The following is a 20,345-nucleotide window of genomic DNA, read 5'->3' as shown; positions in this document are numbered from 1 at the left end:
TCTCTCTCTCTCTCTCTCTCTCTCTCTCTCTCTCTCTCTCTCTCTCTCTCTCTCTCTCTCTCTCTCTTTATAACTTACGTCACGTACGCATAAGAAAGAATTCAATACTTTTGCAGATATGCCATATCTTTTGAAACGAAAACGAATTATCCGTCGTCTTCTTTCGCCGACGGCTGCCAATTACAAGGGAAATATGCGCGCGGCTACGTTTCTCCGCGGCGTCGCGTGATGAAAACCAATAACCCGGTTCGAAAGTCTAACGAAGTTAAAATCGAGTGTAACGCGAAAGTTAACGCAAGCAGGGAAAAGGGCAGAGGAAAAGAGAGAGAGAGAGAGAGAGAGAGAGAGAGAGAGAGATAAAGCCGGATGAAATTAAATTAAGCAGTACACGTTAATGAAAAGCTGTGAAAATAATGTGCACCCTTGGTAGCAGTTTTGTATCATCGCGGTGCGACTTATAGCTACTCGAGCCACCGAAACTCGCATGGGATTCGGACGAGGGCTGCGCGCAAATTCGAACTAATATCCGTGTATGCGGACACGTACGGACACCTGATCCTGGCCATTAATAATGCATGAGACAAGAAAAGTTGCAGTGGTGAATATGCATGGAATGCGGCGATATTGAGTGGCCGCGGCCGCGGCCGACACGATTTTCCAGACACGTGCCCGATGGCCCCTTTCGGAAATTCAACGTTCGACAGGTAATCCAACGGTGTAACCGCGTACATGAAATTTCGCGTTCGCTGCGGTTCGTCGGCGCGGCGCGACCACCACGTCGAGCCAATCCGCGGTTCAGTTTCAAGCGCGATAAATATGGCATGTGTCCGCCGTGTCCGCTCGCGAAACAGACTGCATTATTCGACCGTCTTTAAATTATCGATTAAATCTTGGCACCGGATCGCTGCTGCGTCTTTGCAAAAGACATCCGGATATTTGAGCTTTCTATTTCGGTTGGCAGCCCGCCGGGGACAATTGCCGTTCGCGGCTATGCGGTACGCGCATATCGAGTACTCGATGCGGATACTATAATTAGGAGCGCCGTTAGGAGTACGCGAAAGATGTGTATATTCTGTGAGCGTCGGGGACGGTCTCCCTAGGCGGTCTTTAGATCAGCGAGTTGTGGGTGAGTTGCTTTAGAAACGATAAACGCGGCGTACAGAACGCGTGTATGTGTGTGTACGCGTATACTGGGAAGTTTAGAGCCCCTCTATTTATGTCTCGTGACAGATAAAAGCGCAAACTTCTCGATAAGCCGAGTAACACGATAGCCCAGAAACCGCGAAACTCGACGAAATAAATGCCACGGCGATCTTCCGCTTACTCAATCCTGATTACGATTATCGTTTAGTCCTGTTACAGAACGTGTTGTTTTATAGTATGACATTAATATTTATCGGCAAAAACACCCACGATATCGGTTAAATAATAAACGATGGCTGACGCGCGATTCGGTGTGATCCGCGTTAGCTTTTAATAGCGGCGCGATGCCGGGACTTGTATCGATCGGATTTTTCATTCGCAGCTATAAGTATTCCGCGCGCCCATTAAAGAATTTATGGGATAGATTATGTATGTGTAACGATAGTCGAGATGTACTGCGGACGCACAGCGGATGCACAATCCTGCATTGAATCTCGTAATGCTGCATAATAGGCGAGAGGCTATCTAATACTACCATCAAGCACATAAACCCGCATACCAAACACACAACTATGTGTTTCATCACTTATGTTAATAGAAGCTTCAAAGGCCGCGTTCATGCGTAAGGACAAGAAGACGTGCAGATGCCAATCAAGTCTTGATTTTGAAGTCAGTAATGTGTCTATTCTCATGAAAAATGGAAATGGGAACTATATCAGAATTCGCGAAAGCATCTTGTATAACTATCGCATATATAACTATATGAATAAATTAAAGGATAATTTCTCTACAGTGGGAGATTAACACCAAGATCGGATTTCCCGTATCCTACGAGCAAGTAGATCAGGATTAATTTTACTCCCGGAAGCGAAAGTTCTACTGCGAAGTTTTGTAATTGATATCTCGACATGGAACCAGGTCGATGAAAGTTGTATGAGAAATTATTATTTTACCAGCGTATTCACGATTCTATTATCAATGCAAAACGTTGCATGACAGTTCGGTGGATACCGAAAGAATACGATTCTATATGCTAGGCTTTGCGAAAATCAGCTACCCTCGAACATTCAGATTTTATACATCATTCATATACCAATCTGCTAACTAATCTTTACAACACGTGAGAGTAGAGAGAGATAAAATCCAATTTTATCAATCAATCGTTATCCGCGTGAAGAACGACTATGCATTCATTAGTAGCGCGAAGATCTCAGCTTTCCAACGACTCTAATCTTAAGTCTTTAGGATCTCTAAAAGCAAAGATGCCGACAATAATATCAAACCAAGTTCGGTAGATCCCATCACTTTTCGTAAACAGTCAGCGGCATCTACTTGTTTAGCCAAAGAGAAAGTAGAAAAGAGAGAGACCTCATAGTAAACAGTAAACATACCTGCCCGGCTCGGACATATCCTTCTATTGTATTGCTGCTAACAATATCTGTCGTCACTGCTTCCCCACGCGCATGTGCGGCGTTTAGGCACGTGCTTCACCGACCACGAGGTCGTTCACACTTGCTTTATGAACTTTTACGATTAATATCTCAGCTATCCGTACAGCTACGACAATGAGGTTTTCGCGAAATTTAATGACTTTACCTGTAGATTCGATTTTGCTCATTTATTTCAATGTTATCGCTAATTAATGTATGCTTGCCCTCTCATTTTCCAATGCAAATTCCTGCTAAATTGCTCAAACTATAAAATTGGACATGCAGCTTGCTTAATTGGCACTTAGTACTGGTGTTGTTCCAATTTCGATTCTTAATCTTAGGTACGCCAGCTTAACAAAAGTGAATAAAAGGAGAATGGTTAAAATAGCCCTGGAGCGTATATAGATAAACCTAGCTCGATTGAATGTACTCACTGAGCACGTCAAGAGTTGTAATGGCACTGTCATGGAAAAACATTGCAGTCTTGAGACATAATGTGATTTTTAAAAAATCGGTAATTTACAAAATGCGCTTGTCTCCACACTTGATCATACGCCCCAAAACCAGTGTCTATAAAGATTTAGGCATTCTCCTTTGCTATTGCTGAAATCTCAGAATTTCCAAGATGAAATCACAATGGGTGAAATTAGAAAGAATCAAAATATCGCAGTAAAAATATTCGCTCTTTCGATGAAAATATTTCTTTTTTTTACAACGGAATAAAGCGATTTGATATATGCTCGCCAGATGATGCAAAGTATTTGTCACATCTGGCGCACACAGATGTGCAGTCAAAATGATTCGGCGAATGGAGATAGAAGAAAAACGCGCTTTGATTTGCGCTCTAAAAATGCGTTCCAATATATTATTTATTTTTCACTTTCGAAAACGCCATTCGCCGTGTTTTCCTAGCAACGATTCTCTTTGAAAAATCGATGCTATCGGAATGCAGGAAAACGAGACGCCCTCCCCCGGGACTCTTCAATCCTCTTCATTTTACCAGGTTTCGCTTGATCTTCCGGTGAAAATAAATTCGCTCGAAACAATCGGGAAGATCATATTAAACGAATCGCAGCTCGAATCAAATATGAGGATGAATAGTCGGAGTATCACGTTTTATTCAAATTTATTCGGTAAAAATTCAAAACACGCCACAAACAGTAAAGAACAAAGGAAGTAATTGTCCTCTCCGTTTTATATGATTTCGTTCGATCTGTTCAAGCGCAAAAATAGACCGTTTCGAAACGGTCGGCTAATATCATTGAACTAAAAGCTGAAACTGAAATTTAGATGAAATATGAGAATGAACCGTCGAAATATCGAGTTTGCCAGGAATCATTTGTTAAAAATTGGATTCGCGCGGCGAACACGATGTAATTATCGACTTAGGATCTCATAGCCTCTTCCCTCTCATAGTTCCTCTTCCGAGAATTCTCTGAACTCTATTAATTCGTTTTCAAGTTTCCGCGCGTTATTCGTACGCATATTGTCGATCTGTGGAAATATCGTGTAACAACGGAAATTACTGTTGCGCGTTACAGGAAACATGGTGCAGACGGTGGTGGCACATCTCTCAGAGGAGCCTCTCCCTATCGGCCAGTTCCTACTCGCCGACGTTAAATCCGCTTCTGATGAAGCAACTGAAAGAGCCTAAAGCCACGGAAAAAGCAGCGAAGAATGCTATGAAGGCCACGTCGGCGGAAAACCTGGCGGTCGAGAGCGCGGAATCAGCCGGTGAGTTGACACAGGCTCTTTCATTATAAAAAAAAAAAAAAGTAAGAAAAAAGCAGAACGGATCGTTGTAGACAGGATGGATCTCTATACATTATATTGTATTTATTACACATTTGGTACATTCAACTTACATCGGCGTACTCGTGTTCGCATACTCGCTTTGAATCTTACGTGTGCGACGTTACACTGAGGATCCTCCATACCGTAACCTCATTGCTCACTCTGTCGATGCTTATCGCCTGCTATGAAATATGACTCGTGTGGACTTATCCACCTGCAACAACGGACTAATCGATTACATACTTAATGTGTCTAATAAATTATCTTGACTATCAACGTTTCCTCTTGCGCGATAGTCGCGCGCGATACTCGTATATCGCGTTGCCGCGAGAGAGAGAGAGAGAGAGAGAAACGCCATATTTCGTTCTTGAGAGTCTCTACTCTCTCGGCGGCGCGCGCTGTGTCCGCGTTCCATGGAAAATAATTTTTCCGTCGGCTGGACACATCGCTCTTGCGTACAGACACGAGGCCGTCGTTCTGCGATGACGTCTCGATGAAATTTTGCGTTGATACAATATTGAAACATCGATCACGTTATCTCATTCGGCAATCCTCGTCCAGTCGGTCGTCGAAGAGAAACCGCGTCGAAGAAATAAATATATCATACAAGAGGGAGAGCCTGCCGTTCAGGATGCTTGCGCGTATTCGTTCTGGCTGTCAATCCCATTGAGGCTATCCTCGAGTACCTCGAACTCCTCGAACTCCATCTTGCCGAAATCATTGCTGGGCCTCCAAGTGTTGGTGTTCACTTCCCACCTCGTCAGTGCGCTCGCCGTAAATCTGCTCGGATAATTGGATCTCGACCCGTCTTCCAAGCTGCCCAGCTTAAAGTCCGCTTTGAAAGTCCTCGATTCCTTCGCCTCCTCTTTCTTCGGCTCCAAACCAATCACCACCGGCGGCTCCCGCTTTACCTGCTCAATCTGCTCCAACTCCACGTCCCCTCGTTGCTTCTCGTCGTCCTGTTGCCGGTCGATCGTCGTGATCTCGATGCTCGGCGTCTCCGCGATCGTGCACTGCCTGAGATCGGCGGTGTCGCGTTCGCGGTCGCGATCACGACGCAACGGCTTGCTCTCCACGAGCCTGCCGGTCAACTCGAGCCTGCTGTCGCATGAGTTGCTCTTCACGAGCTTGAACTTCACGTAGTCGCTCGATCGATCGGCCTGCTTGAAGCCGTTGCCGATCAAAGGCGAGATCAGTGGCCCGTTGTGCGTGTTCACCACTTTCCCACCGTAGTACGTCACCGAAGTGCCACACTCACGGATCTTCCTCAGCACGTCCTGGGACACATAGTGGCCCGGGCCGCTCGTGTCCGTGCCGTCGTCCTCGTGGCTGTTCACGTCTTCGTCGTCGGACGACGTGCAATGGGCCGCGCTGCCGGCATCGGTGTCGGGATAATCGCTCGAGACTCCGGAGCTCACGCTACCGGAGTCCCAATTTTGATGATGATGATGATGATGGTGGTGATGATGATGGTGGTGGTAACGACCGACCTTGTTCTTGGAACAGTTCGAGTCGCTCGGTGACGTGTTGCCGCTTCTAGCCTCGAAGCTCTGCGCGAGAATCCTCGTCTTCGATTCCCCCCGCGGGCTTCCGGGCTCCTCCTTGGCGATGGACGCGCTCGACGACGCGGACTTGGTCTCGAAGAGTCTCGTGAGGTCCTTCGCCCTGCTGGAGCATCTGGATCTAAACATAACGCGTGGAGTTTCGCTCAAACGGTTCAAACAAATTCTCAAGAACGTGACTCACGTCGGCGGTCCCGACAGAGAAACGAACGGCTCGTTTTCGCTCAATATTCGGCAACTTTAACGCGATCCCGGAAACGTTGTTATCCTAGCCGCGCGTAATCGAATCGCAGACTCCTCAATGCACGGAAGCGCCAACGGAGATTCCGTGGAAATTTGTAATCCCATTAAAATCGAGAGTTGTCTCCGACGAAGAGAATTGTCTGCAACACGGTTCCTGCGAATTTCATTCATCCGCGACGATGATTAAAAACGCGCTCATCGCATTGTCGTCGTCGTCTGGACGCTCGCACGTCAATAAATAGAAAACGACAACGACGACGGCTCAATATCATATACGCTACCTGGATTCCTCGCGTGCCTTGTCGGACATGTCGTCGTATCGGCCGTCGTCGATGCTCGTCAGGTCTTTCATACTAAGGCTCCTTCTGCTCTTGCAGTCCCTCGAGAACTCCGCGTCGGACGTGCTCTTCTTCTTCAATGTGTTCTCGAACATGCGTCTTACGTTTCTCACTGTATCTGGATCCGGCAGTTCCTCATCGATCAGCTCGCGATTCACCCTGATGGGATGATAGAAGAAGTGTTTCCTGATGATCGATTTATTGGGTCCTTTGGCGATATCGTCGTCGGCTGTTTGTTCGCCACTCCTCTCGGCCTTCTTCTGGATCGTGCCAGCAACCTTGCAGGACGGCTCCGTCCTGGCCAACGGTGACGATGTCGACTTGCGCTCCACCGGCTCAGCGCGAACCGGTTCGATGATAACGACGTTGTTATCCATCAGCAGCTCCTGAAACGAGTATTCGCGCAGGTACTGCATCAGCCCGTCGTAGGTGACGTCGCCACGGCCGGTGCTGAACATATTCTTGCTGAACATGTGCGACTTGACGATCTTGTATCGCACGTGATCGAACTCCGGGCCGTCGTCCTGACACTCTATCGAGTCCACGCAGCTTCTCGACCTGGTGAGATTGGTGTGCGGCTTTTTGCCGTCGCTCATGTTGTCGTTGGCCGCCACGGTGGGATTATCAGCAACGCTCCGGGGCGACCGATCGTCCTCAGCGCCGTCGTCCATGGATCTTCTGCGAGAGTCACTGCCGGATTCCGAACCGAGACCTAGGTCGGAGCTCTCCGACCTCGCCTCAAAGCCCAGGCTACCCTTTACGACGCTGCACGCCTTCCCAAGAATATTGGACGTCTCCTTTACTATCCTCTCAAATCTACCTTCATTCTGCTTATTCCGCGTCGTTTCTCTCTCCGCGGTTTTCCGCTCGAAGAAGTTCCTCGCGTCCTCCACCGTCGCCGTGTCGCTCGCATTTGTCGGTGTGGCGGCGTTCTGCGAAATTAGTCGTCGATATGCTTAATGCGCTTACGCCCCGCTTTCGACGCAAAGTGATTTCCCTCAGCGGAAAATCGCCAGAAGGAAAGAAGGGAAAGGAATGCAAAATCCTGAACTTCAAAAGCACGATATATAGCATGATCAGAAATATTTATACAAACTTTGAGGATGAAATCTATACATTTAAACAAGAAAAAATGTCACATATACACATATGGAAATACACATATGGAAATATACATATCTGGAATTTATGAGTCATAATCGAGAAATTATATTCAACGCGACAAAGACACAGATGTCATATTTTATTTCAAACTGACAGAATATATTGACAATGATACATGACCAATGTAATAAGTCTTCATTTCAATTGTTTATTTACTCACAATTCACAGTGAATGCTTAAAATGTTCTCTACCTGCTTCAATGCACGCATGGACACATCGGATCATGCGCATTCTTTCAAAGAAACAGTTTCGCAGGTACCTACGATGCGTTGGTGAAGTGTCTCTTCATTTGCAATTTTAGTTGCATGAACTAGGGCTTTTAAATAACTCCAAAAGTAAAAATCTAGTGGATTTAGGTCAGACAAACGAACAAATCATGAGACTGGTTCTTTCTTATCTATTCATTTATCATGATAGATATCAGCAAGTATATCTCGAATAATGTGCGGCTAAAATGTGTTGAAGCCCCATTGTATATCAACCATATGGTTGTTCTTATTACCAGAGATAAAACCCTAAGTATTGAATGTATAAATTGAATCAAGTTTTCAATTATAACTTATAAAAACCAGATATTTCCGGATATGTGTGCATATGACATTTTTCTTTAAGTGTAGAGAACTTACCTCCAAAATTTATACAAATATTTATCTGAATCATCTTTATATATATATATATATATATATATATATATATATATATATATATATTATTTTATTTATATATCATTTTATATATATATATATATATATATATATATATATATATATATAATGCAAATTGGCGTGTGCAAATTGTTTTACGAGAACGAAGGGGTGTGCAAATTATTTAATCGCATGGAACTTTGCCGAGAAAGATTGAGAAGTTAAAGTTGCAATACACGCAGTCAGTCACGCGAGAGCCATTCGAAATTCCACGCCCGCGTGTGCATATTCTGTGCGCGTGGGGAGAATTCGAAATCACTCGCTTGCGCTCCCCCGAAGTAGCTTTCAATCTTGAAATACCTCTGAGAAAATACCGTTCGTGCTTTCTTAGTATTTTCCTCACTCTTATATATTTTACCAGGCACCAGGTCCGCGAAAGAAGTTACTACACCGCGAACAATAACGCACTTTACTAAGACACGCTAGAAATATCTTATCGGGTTTCAAGCTCACCTCCGCGTGTTTCCCGCGAACCTCGCCGTCCTTACGCGCGTTATTGCCCGTTTTGTTCAACGAGGAGACGTCGACGCGCTCGTTTGAGTTCTCTTTCGCGCTCTCTTGTGGCTTCTTGTCCTTTGGCACGTCCTCGACGACAGCATCGATCTCTACGACCGAACGCCGATGTCGTCTCTTGGTGACGTCGTTGTCGACGACTTTGAGAATCTGCGGTCTGCGTGACATCTCGTCCTGTTCTTCACTGTCCGAGATCCAGATCGACTTGTAGTCCTCCACCTCGTCGATCTTGCGATCCTCCTCGCACGGGGGAATCACGAAACTCTCGACATCGGCCTTGTATCGCTCCCGCTTGAACTTGCACGATGATGACAAGGACGACGACGAAGGATTGGAGGGGATGCGCTGATCCGTGAACTTGTTTGCCGTGCTAATCTCTGAGTCCTCCTCGAAACTCTCTTCGGATTCCCGACGGTCTCGACCCGCCAAATTTGCGCCTGTGTCCTCGGGTGTGTCGAGGTCTTCACGAATCTTCTTTCCGCGATCGTCGTCCTCGTCGTCGTCGTCGTCGTCGTCGTTGTCGTCTCGCACGATATTGTTCTCCTTCGCTGTACGCTTCTCCTCGTCCGTGGCGTCGCCGCCGCTCGTGGAAGGCGATGCCTCCTCGACGCTGCTCGGTTCACGGTACTCGAGCACTCTTAAGTCTCGCGAGCCACGAAGCCGCTCGAAATTACCGTCCGCCAAGTCGTTCTCGTCGTACTCCAGTCGCACGTTGGAGAGGGGCAGTAAATTTAGCACATCGAAGTACTCGAGCTCGCCGTCGTCCTCGAAAAGGATGCTGTCTAAACTCCGATGTTCCTTGCGCTTGCGCTTCACCTAAGCGAGAGGGTACTTTGCTCCATAAGAGCTTTTTGCGGCTTGACCGATTTGCGAGGGAACTACGTTTTTTATTTCAAGAATGAGGTGCTTTTTCGTAATGTATGCGATGAGATTTGAGACAATCGCGTTCCGCTGTTCAAGAGTGGTTTATGTCGTTTAAAGGTCCCGCGAACGAACACGGTATTAGTATGCGTCACGACGTTAGTGCAAATGCGGTTCGCAAAAGAGAAAAACTCGTCCCAGTTTCACTCCTGCAGTTTCTATCGTCACCTCGTCAAGCTTCGCGATAAAAACGCGTTTGATTGATAATCGGACCGTTATTCCAATTCTTCGACACTCACGAGAAGTTTTCTCATCATAGAACTCGTCGAGAACTAATCCGCCTGGTGTCAATTAGATTTCAATTAAGCCAGGACCAAAAATAGCAACGGTACTAGGAAACTTGACGGGGTCATAATGATCTCTATCGTTTTAATTAACGTTGGCAACAAACTTCTTAATCTTGCCGGTGTATCGGTGGGACGTTGAGATCCCGGCACGGATCTCTGAGGGCGATACGTCACTGCACAGCAAGTGAACTCTAATTCGATTGATAATTACATCTGAAAATTTCCTCAGAGCAATTTCCACGCGACACGTTACTCCATTGTCAACTGCGTTAAAACTTTGTGTGTATGTATGTACTTTGTATATATGCACTTCACGTGAGCTTCAGCTAAATATCGATCGTTTAATCGAGGAGAACGATCACCGTAATCGAGAAGAGAAGAATTCACCTGCGTGTATATGCAATCGATGCTGCGATTGCCTTCGATGGGCCAATTGTCCTCGACGATGTCGACCAGGCCGCTCACCGTGTCCAAGTTTTGCACACTGCGGTAGCGTCTCGGCGGGTCCGGCCAGTCGAGGATATTCAGCCTGTCGGGATCGGCGCGACTCCCTCGGGCGTAGGGCAGCGGATCTGGAAGAGACACGAGACCCGACGGGATCGAGTGAAGGCCGCACGTCGATCGCGAGTGGTAGGATCTCGCCTCGTTGAATCTCTCGTAAGAGTCCGTAAGGTGCTGCTGACTCTTGGAGAGTCTGGAATGAGGTGCGGAGTTACTCTTGACTGATCGCTCACGTGGAGTAAAGCTCGCGATCGTAAAGCTAGAGCGGGTGCTCTCGTGAATTGTGGCTGATATAGATCTCGCGACGGCAGGGAGCATCTGCAAGTCTAATGACTTCCGTAACTCCCGTCAACTCGCGTTGGGCTTGACGCCTTGTGTGGCGATATCGACCGACAAAAGGAGCCTTTTAAGGGAAAGGGTCCGTCGAACGGGCAAACGAGTAGAAAATTAGTTCTGAACATCGCGATTAATCTGCCACCATCTTTTACGCGACAAAGAGAAAAGTGGTTTTCTAAAATATTATATACTTGGAGAGTGAGATTAATTACTCGGAGAATAATTATTTTCCGAGCACGTATAGTTATTTTTTAATATCGCGAAATTTTTGCCAATATTTCTCTCCATCTCGAGTAATTATCTCATCGCAAAGTTCGAGGTACACTTTGATATTACACGAGTCGCGAAGACCGATCTGGAATAGAGTGGTTCTTTTTTCTTTATTCCTTTGGTGTATCGAATTAGATTGCTTCCAATGGAGGGCAAATAGCTGAAAGGAACGAAAGACTTTTCGCTTTTATCGCGGGACACCATCCAGTTTAATTCCACATCGGTGATACACTGTTAAATATTGGAGGGTCAAATTTAAACCAATTTCTTAAGTTAAATAATATAGTTAATAATAATAAGTTAATAATAGTTATTTTTAACTATCATGTGTGTCAAAATTTACTATTTTAACACAAAACATGTGTTTAAAAAAACAACCACATCTAATCAACTCATTTAAAACAATATTAAGTCATTTTTTACTAAAACAAAGGTTATATTAACGTGCACATAATAAAAAATAAACTAAATTTTAAAATTTAATACATTTATTAAGTTAAATTATTTAACTCCATTACATTAGTTAAATTAACGACATATTTAGTAGGAGCAGTGGCGACTTATAGGAATGATTAAAAATAACTCAAATTGAGTATAATTTGACACTACGGATTTAACAGTGTATCCACGGAATTTCTCCGAATTTTATATTGGATAGACAAAGAAAAGGAGAAAAAGAAATAGAAGTTTCAAACCGTTCCGGTACTTCGTTAATAATCTGGGTCGCGCCCATCAAACCCGTGAGTCGGGTTTATCCTTATCGGTTATGCTCATTAGCTGCAACAATAATAATAATCTACCGACTGCCGCGAGAGCGAATAATGCGAAATTTACGGTCAAAGGATCAAATTCGCGACGCGTATGGGGAAACTTCACGACCGCCGTAATTGCCATTGTTAACGACGGCGGTTTATTATTATCTCAGCGCGATTATCACTGATCACCAACATGCCGGTGTTTATTGAGTATCGAGTATTGAATGACACGCCAGTATTATAAAATATGAAGGGACGCGATTTCCCGCTCGATCGCCAATTAAAATGAGACATTTCAAGCGTTCTTCAAATCTCTCTCTCTCTTTCTCTCTCTCTCCTTCTCAGTGATTAACGTATAACCTACTTTCGCGATTTATTGCGATACGTGAACCCGACCCTCATCCAACGGTCGAACACACGAAAAGATATCCTTAACGGAATCCTCTTAAATATATCGCTCACAAAAGGAAATTCTTCTAAAGCCAAAAGGAAGATATCTCAAGCACAATATTCTTAAAGTTAGAGGTTAAGTTGGTCTTTTGTCTGCAGTACAAACCTAGTCCTTGGTAGACATTTCTTCTAATAAAAGGGCATTCCGCTTCAGATAAACATACATATTTACTTAATACATACGTATTCCTCTTGACACAAATGGAGAACAATTCTGATAATATCTAAAAGATTTACAATTAATAATCTACTTTTCATCATAAAAAGAATCTCTCTCTCGCGGTAAAAGTTTTCGTTTAGAATATAAAATTACAGGAAATAGAATTTTGCAATTCTCTTTAAAGTTATTCTTGAATATTAAAATATTTAAAATATTTTCCTTTGGAATTTGGGAGAATCTTTTCGAGGCTAATATACAAGAGGATCCTACTGAAGATGAGCTTATATTTTTTAGATAAATAGGAAAGAACGACCCGAGACGAGCTCTCGTTTCTACCTCAGCTTCTTCGCAAGAGCTATTAATTAAAACGCAATAGGATCGAGCGCAACTCGAGATTTTATCGTACCCGACGGATATAGATGACACTCACCTGTCCTTGAGAGAATTCCGATCGATCAGCTTGGCCCTCGGTATCAATTGATGTCTCCTCGGCAGGTCGAAGGTCGACTGGCCCAGTCGGAAGTGACGGGCGTCTCGCTCCTGCCGAGACTCGTCCTCCGATATCACTGCGAGGCTCCTCGTGCGCTTCAGCAGTTTCCTGCGATCCTGCGTCGACTGCGCCGAGTGCGACTCGTAGCGGTTGCCTTCCCTGCAATTAATATTGCACACTTGCGTGGTAACCAACGCGTCGAAATCGTCGGAAATGCAAATCATAATGAAATCATATGCTGCGATCGGATTACCACTGTACGCGGTACAAAACAATGTGCGACACATGCGATTAGCGTGTGCTCAGCATTTACCGCATCAGTGAAGTCACGCGCTTTCTCTTAAGTCGCGGGTCTCCTCGTGCTGCTCGTTATTACGAATGAAGGCAAAATCGTGAATACCTGGCGAGGAGACAGCGCACTCGCCGGTATACATCATTAATCTCTTGCGCTCCAAAGACGACGTAGTCACTCGAAATCTTTTATTAAACCCAAAGAACGGCGAAAACCTTCGAGGTTTAAGTCTAAATTCGACCAGCTACCGTCAATTTAAAAAATTGATTTCAAAATTGAAAGGCACCCCGCTGAATTTTAGAAGATACTTTAAATGAAGATACTTTAGTGAGAAAGAATGATTAAACGTGGCTTTCGAAGTTCAAGTCTAGAATTAACTACACGGAAGGAATTTTATAGTAAAAATCAGAACTATAGGACTTTGTAATTGACGAATAGATCGACATTCTGCACTAATTCACCTTTCATCCTTTCATTTCACATGTGCTACTTACAATTTAAGGACTGAAATGTACTATTAATCCTTTCGCTACCAATTTTGTTTTTCAAAGGTACAACTTTTTTTTTGCTTTTACTTCATTAAATACATTAATATTTAATGGAGTTTTAACAGAAAAGTTAAAAGTTTTATTTTACGTCATAGAGATAAAGCCGGGACACTGATGTCCCACTGGGATTTTTGGAAGATATTTGTCCCAACGGTAATGAGTAGAGTGATAAATGATGAGTTCTGAATCCCAAAAAAGCTGTTTCCTCAATTGGATAAAGTTAATATTAATAGTGGAGAAAATATGTCCCAAGATGTACATATCCTTTTAATAGCGAAAGGGTTAAAACGCTCGCTATATTTTTAACGAAATCTGCGGTGTTTCCAGTGAAGTTTATTATGTCCCTTAGCAAGATAGACTATACTGACGGTCTACTTCTGGACTACTAAAAACACAGTAAAACTGAAAAGAATTTATAAGAAAAATAAAAACTATACCATTCTCTCCGTGTAACTACTGCTAATTTAAGAACTGATTTCAAATGGGAGTCGCCGTGAAATTTTCAGAAAAATTTCGAATCCCACCGTAGCGACGGTCCTAGATTAATAACCCTAATCTCCCTGGGTGTTAAATAACTAATGAGCTTGCTAGAATATCGTCCTACGTCGACATAGGCGAGCTCATGACATAAAGTGGCGTGTAGCTTCGATATACCGCTTAATTGCCATAAGTGGTCACGTAAAATTCGTTAACGCACGGGAATATATTGATTGCGTATTCATCTCTCGTCGCGATCTCACCGAGGATCGACTTTTCCGACCTCTTGGTGAGTCAACTAATAATTAAACGATATATCTGTTTCGGTCTAATTTGAAGGAAAAACCAAGTAAGCCATGATTCAACTGTTAGTTAGTTCATCAAAATTGGACAAATCACTTCTGAGTCGTGATAAGAACACGACGCGACGCGGTGAAATATGATCTAAAAGGCCAGGTAGTGAAATCGCGCGCGAATGCGGAAAAACTTTTGTGCCGCGAGACGTCGCGTCTGGAGGAAAGTATATAATGGCACAATGGCGAGCGACGTCTCTTCAAGTTTCTTTCACCGTGAATCGAACGAACTTCTCCGTCTGACGGAGAAGCCGAGTGTCAGATGCCGCTCGCGCGAGCATAGCCTCTTAAAACGAGATTTATCGCCGGCCAGTTTTATTCCGTGCTTAGAAGGAAATTATTTCTTTTTTATCGCGGGGCTCCCCGAGCTCGGTCCCCGGCTCGAGCCGCCGTTATCGTTTTTCTCGTGTAAAATTCACCATGACTTATCGCGACCAAATGGACGCGCGGCAGTACATTCTCGTAATGGTCGTTAATTGTAATCTTGTAATGATATCAAATACGTGAAACTGTTGTATTTCCGCAGCGTGGCGCTCCTACCTTGGCTGATGAGTCACTCGTGACACTTAAATTGAAAATCTGCATGAAACCACATTTCTCGCGTTCTCCCGCGGGTCCTTAATAGACAGAGTGAAAAGCCGCGAATGCGTCCTTCGTGTAGACCGGCGCTTTTATTACTCTCGAGTCGCAGAATTAAATCGCGCTCGCCTCGCTCTGATTTACAATTCCTAGTCCGCGAGTTTTTCGCTGGCAAACCTCACGGTCGTTTGCATGCGAGGGCGAGGCCGCGTTATTACGCGCGCATTTCCTGCTTTCCGTCTCGATCGCTGCGTCGATCGTAAAAGCAGTATCAGATGTACAAATTAATCCGCCAAAGTGATTTTAGCTTTATAAGTTTCTAAATACGAATTAGCTTTATGAGTTTCTAAATAGAAAGACTGTTTGCCGACCAGAAAACCCGCAAAGTCATTTTACTGCATCGTAACGTTCGGTCACGCGCAACAGAAGATACCACAATCCTCTTTAACTGAAAGCTAGCAAGTTTCCGCTCACGCGACTTATTCGCCAGACTTGGCTCTATTATATGTCTGCATTATTTTGGCAGATAAATTCGAAATGTCCAAAAAAGTGCCAATCGACTTTATCGACTTTATTGACAACACTTTTTTCGTGGATAAATTTTGACTTTACTGAAAATAAGGCGCCAAATATCTGAACGTATTATTTCAGTCTAAACGCGACGCAAAATTCGCAATAGAAAGAAAAAACAAGAGAAAAAGAGAGAAATATAAAATCGTCAGTATATCGTATTTGTTTAACCAGTTGCTGCACGAAGCATTTGATGCAAAGACGAGGATCGTTACGTCTAATTTGCTTACTCAACTCTGACTGTATTCACATAAAGGATGTTGCCTGCGTAATCAGCGGTATCCTTTCGATCAATAGCAAAGACTCACGCGCCGTCGCGACTCATTGCACGCCAATATAACTCGCGAATGCCAGAGAACGCCGTGGATGTAACTGACGTGTAATTATCTCGTTACTTTGATCCACGCGCCGACAAGCCACTTAATTGACGCTCGCAGGGAGTGAGAGACGCGCTGACAAAATGCGAGATTCGCGGATGTGCCGTGCGAAAATTTTGAGACGGAAGTGAGTCGACGTGACGCGACACGACGCGACGCAAAGAACGAAACGGAACGAGGGAAATGCGCCGTCACTTATTTGTGCTTTTTCTTTCACTCACTTCGTTAACTCGCAAATCCCTCCCTCCGGTCTCTCTCGCCGCCCGGGGGAGGAATAAATCCGATAAACAGTTTTATCGAACGCCAGCCATGCGAATATCGTACACGGCTGCTTTTTTTTCCATCTCGCCAAACAGCCGCGAGCTGAAAACGAACGCGTCCTTTCGGCCGACTGCCCGTCTTAACGAACGCAAATCCTTGAAGTCAGAATGCAGACGGCGTATCGCGTCGTCTCATTGTATTCGTCTGAGCACGGCGGCTGGTTACGTAAGGTTATCACGAGTTATCTCTCGCGTAACTCTGCACGCCTCCTTTCGACGCGTGCACATGAGGATGAGGAAGATTCCCAGGTACTTGTTTCGCTTTCCTCTCAATGGAACAACACCACGTCTTCCATAGCCCGACCCTTTTCTCGTGGACAAATTTTGACTTTACTGAAGAAAAGAATATCATTTCAATATCTGAAAATATCTAAATTTCTAAATTTCACCTTGAACACGATTCGCGAAATTTGCAACAGAGCGAAAAACAACAGAAAAAGAGAGAAATACAAAATCGTCGGCATAGACCAGCATATATCGCATTTGGTTGGCCACTTCGCTGCGTGAAGTTCGATGCAAAGACGAGGATTATAACGCCTAATTCGCTTACTCAACGCTGACTGCTCGAGTGTACTCGCGAAAAGGATGTTGCCTGCGTAATTAGCGGTATCCTTTCGGTCAGCAGCCTTTTTTTTTGTTAATTATTTCGCCGCGAGCACACTCGAATTGTTTCGGTGAAATGGAATTTCGTGAACAGCACGGAATTCTCTTTAACAATTCAACAGCAAGACGGATAGACCCTTGCGACGTTCATGAGTAACGATTGCCTCGTGCGCTGCGATTTAATCATGTGTTCTAAAAGGGAACATTTTACCTCTCGTGCGCGTTCATTATTCTTAGGGAGTTTATTCAGCGGGTACGTATTTCTACGTACAAAGAACGTATTTTTAGTGGCGCATTACAAAGTGGAGCTCAAATTCACTATTTATCGTACAAAATTGCGTTTCCATATATTTATCTCGCTGTATAAATAATAAATGTTAATCCGAAATTAATGTCATGATATTACTTTGCCACGTTTTGTTCACAATGTTACTCGAAGCTTAAAACAGCAGTTTTCCGGCTTACAATCGATCATTGCACAAAAACGGTGTAGCAAATACTATTCTTTCTTTTACGGCGCGTTTCCTAATATATAACATTTATAACGGTAAATTTTTTTACTTGAATGATATTATTTTTGCATTGGAATAATGATAAAGATCCATTTAAAAGTACAAACGCTTTGCAGCGTTTAAAGAAAGATTACGATTGCCTATACGGCACTTCGAAGTATTTGCAGCGCCAAGTAGATCATATTCCTTCATCGCTTCTATCATAATTGATTATATGTGCAAAATTGCGGTATTTAGTATTAAATTCATCACGATTGGTGCAGACAAATTGCATAAAGCTTTAGCTACGAGTATGTTTTATTGCGGTGATAAATGTTACCTTAAATTTTTATACAATTTTAAGCATTTTGATTTAAATTAATAAATTCCGATAAAATAAAAGACAATCGATAACAATCGATATGTGCGACAACGCACACTTTTATCGTGGCCAACGAGCTGGTTGTTTAGTTATGCCATCTTAATTATTCCCGAACTCGCAGGTGTTCGTAAAAAAAAGCGGAAAAGCGAGGGGGAGGTCGATTGCCCCGATTTCAATGGTCGGGCGACTCATATTCTGTCGGCCTGAATTTTTCGGTCTTTTTCCTCTTTTTTTTTTATACGGAAACGAGAAAGTTTCAACTGAACAATCAAATTATCGAACGGTGTTCAATATTCACGAGTTATTCGAGCATAGCTCGATGCGCTCGGCGGAAAACGAATTTTTCGTCGCCAATCTAGAAAAAGCCATCAATTATCATACAGTCGGAACGTTCGCGCGCGCGATCGCGAAGCACCGAGTGCCCGACACGAGAGAAACACGCGCGATCGTTGTCTTCTCAAACACAGAAGCCTCTCAAGAATAAACCTCCCTTTTCCGCTGAAGATCGTCGAGGAAGAGAGTGAAATTTCCCAGGTACTTTGACCGATACCCGTTTTGCCGAAGCGAACTAAATTCGTCTTTGACGCGAGGCCTCAAAGGCGAAACAACATCCCACGCACGACGCTCACTTTGACAAAGTTCCGCGACACGACGTGTATTCAACGGCGTGAAGTATATCGGGACAGAAAAAGAAGAAGAATCAAAGCCGCCTCTTGTGCCGTGCGTAGATTATATATAGGGTGTTGAATAAAGGTGGCGTCAAATTTTAGAAGTATGTGGCGCTCGTGAAAACAAACCAAAGAGTCTTAATAAGTAGAACTCCAAAAACCACTTATTCCCGAATTATAAAGCATTTTCTCTGTTGTAAAAAATAAAAAATACATTTCATCGACAGTAGATATGTGCTCGATGTGCCCTCCGTTGATTTTAACATACCATTCGTAGCTTTCTTATTGAAAATCGCAAACGCGAGAATTGCAAACTACTATCAACAAATGTTAATGTGAGAATTGGAAATCACTGTCAATGTATGTTTACGAAATGTATGTACACGAATATACATATTGCTCGTCGACCTTAAAAGCTCCTATGGGACGAGTGTATGTGAATACATTTTACAATGCACATTCGAAATGAACAGAGGACGCATCGAATATCTGCTGTAGATTACAGCTTCTACCTCGCCATGTCGGATTTGTGACGTCAGAAGCGAGGAATGTGTGTGTATGTGTGTGTGTGTGTGTATGTGTGGTTATGCTGACGGAAGTTGCATGCCATTTCTGAATAAAAATAAATATAGACAAAAGAACATTTGAGGTTGCTTAAGCACATTTGTAAAATTGTCCGAAAAATATCCTTTTCCCCTAATGATCAATCAATAGTTGTATAATAAATGGTGAAATGATGAAATGAATCTGTTTTGTCTGCATGTCTCATTTCGCCATTTATTATATGACTATCTATTAATCGTCAGAGGAAAGGGATACCTTTCGGGCAATTTTACAAGTATGCTTAAACAGTTTCAAGTGCCCTTTCGTCCATATTTATCTTTATTTAGAAATGGCACGCAACTTTCGTCAATATATGTCGTTCCTCGTTTCCGACATCACAAATTCGACGTAGTCGCGGCGAGATACAAGGAGTTTTAAATTCATTTTTCATTTCGAACAGCAGAAAATGTTTTCTAACACGGAGACAAATGATTTTTGGATAACCGCTTCTTGTGACTCTTTATTTTCACAAGTACTACATATTCCTAAAATTTGGCACCACCTTTCTGCTTGTATATTCTATATTGGCAGTTTATATTCATATTCAAAGACCAAAGTAATAAGAATGTTCAGAGTTGGATATTGGCTGGTTGTCAATGTCCAGGCATTGATAATTCTATCTTATGTATTATCGCGCTTGTCCCTTTTTCCTCGCGGTCTCGCAACGCGGCGGAGCAGCGACAGAATTAAAATCAGCCCCGATTTCCGGCCGATAGGCGACCACCGGTGCTCGTCGTCGTGCAATGCACCTTCATTCATCGCACAAAGAAAAGGCAGTGCCTTCGCGGGTAGTGAAACGCGACGGGAATATCCTACGCGCGGGCCGGAAGAAGTTCCGCAGCATGAACAGTCGATGGTTAACATCCGACCGACGAAGTCGCTTGTCTCCTAGAAGACTTCACGGATCGAGGCGCACGATCCTCGTCGGTTGTAAACGGCGGCATTTGCAAAACGAATTACGCAATAAATCTTTAGCTTTAAGAGACACACGTCGGTTCCGCTCCTCTCTCTCTCTCTCTC

General features: G+C 43.8%; 2 protein-coding genes across 4 annotated transcripts in view; one reads left to right on the top strand and one right to left on the bottom strand.

Annotated features, from left to right (window-relative positions):
• Positions 1-20,345, top strand: part of LOC116849114 (calcium uniporter protein, mitochondrial) — a 69,360-nt gene that overhangs the window by 18,025 nt on the left and 30,990 nt on the right. Inside the window, exon 2 of the mRNA XM_032825942.1 lies at positions 4,115-4,307. Within this exon, the coding sequence (XP_032681833.1) occupies positions 4,115-4,307 (193 nt within the window). The remainder of the gene's footprint in view (positions 1-4,114; positions 4,308-20,345) is intronic.
• The window catches only part of LOC116849113, a 36,616-nt gene continuing 20,659 nt past the window's right edge, over positions 4,389-20,345 (bottom strand). For all 3 annotated transcript variants that reach the window (XM_032825939.1, XM_032825938.1, XM_032825940.1), the window contains 5 exons: positions 13,003-13,221; positions 10,488-10,794; positions 8,833-9,708; positions 6,454-7,442; positions 4,389-6,050 (listed from right to left, as the gene is read on the bottom strand). In XM_032825939.1, coding sequence (XP_032681830.1) covers positions 4,994-6,050; positions 6,454-7,442; positions 8,833-9,708; positions 10,488-10,794; positions 13,003-13,221 — 3,448 coding nt within the window. In that variant the 3' untranslated portion in view covers positions 4,389-4,993. The remainder of the gene's footprint in view (positions 6,051-6,453; positions 7,443-8,832; positions 9,709-10,487; positions 10,795-13,002; positions 13,222-20,345) is intronic.

The sequence above is a fragment of the Odontomachus brunneus genome, unplaced genomic scaffold (genome assembly GCF_010583005.1).
Source record: "Odontomachus brunneus isolate Ranch 3 - 2012 unplaced genomic scaffold, Obru_v1 Obru_scaffold_107, whole genome shotgun sequence".
Lineage (NCBI taxonomy): Eukaryota > Metazoa > Arthropoda > Insecta > Hymenoptera > Formicidae > Odontomachus > Odontomachus brunneus.
The sequence above is the reverse complement of the archived record's forward strand: the minus strand, read 5'-3'. Positions and strand labels throughout refer to the sequence as shown.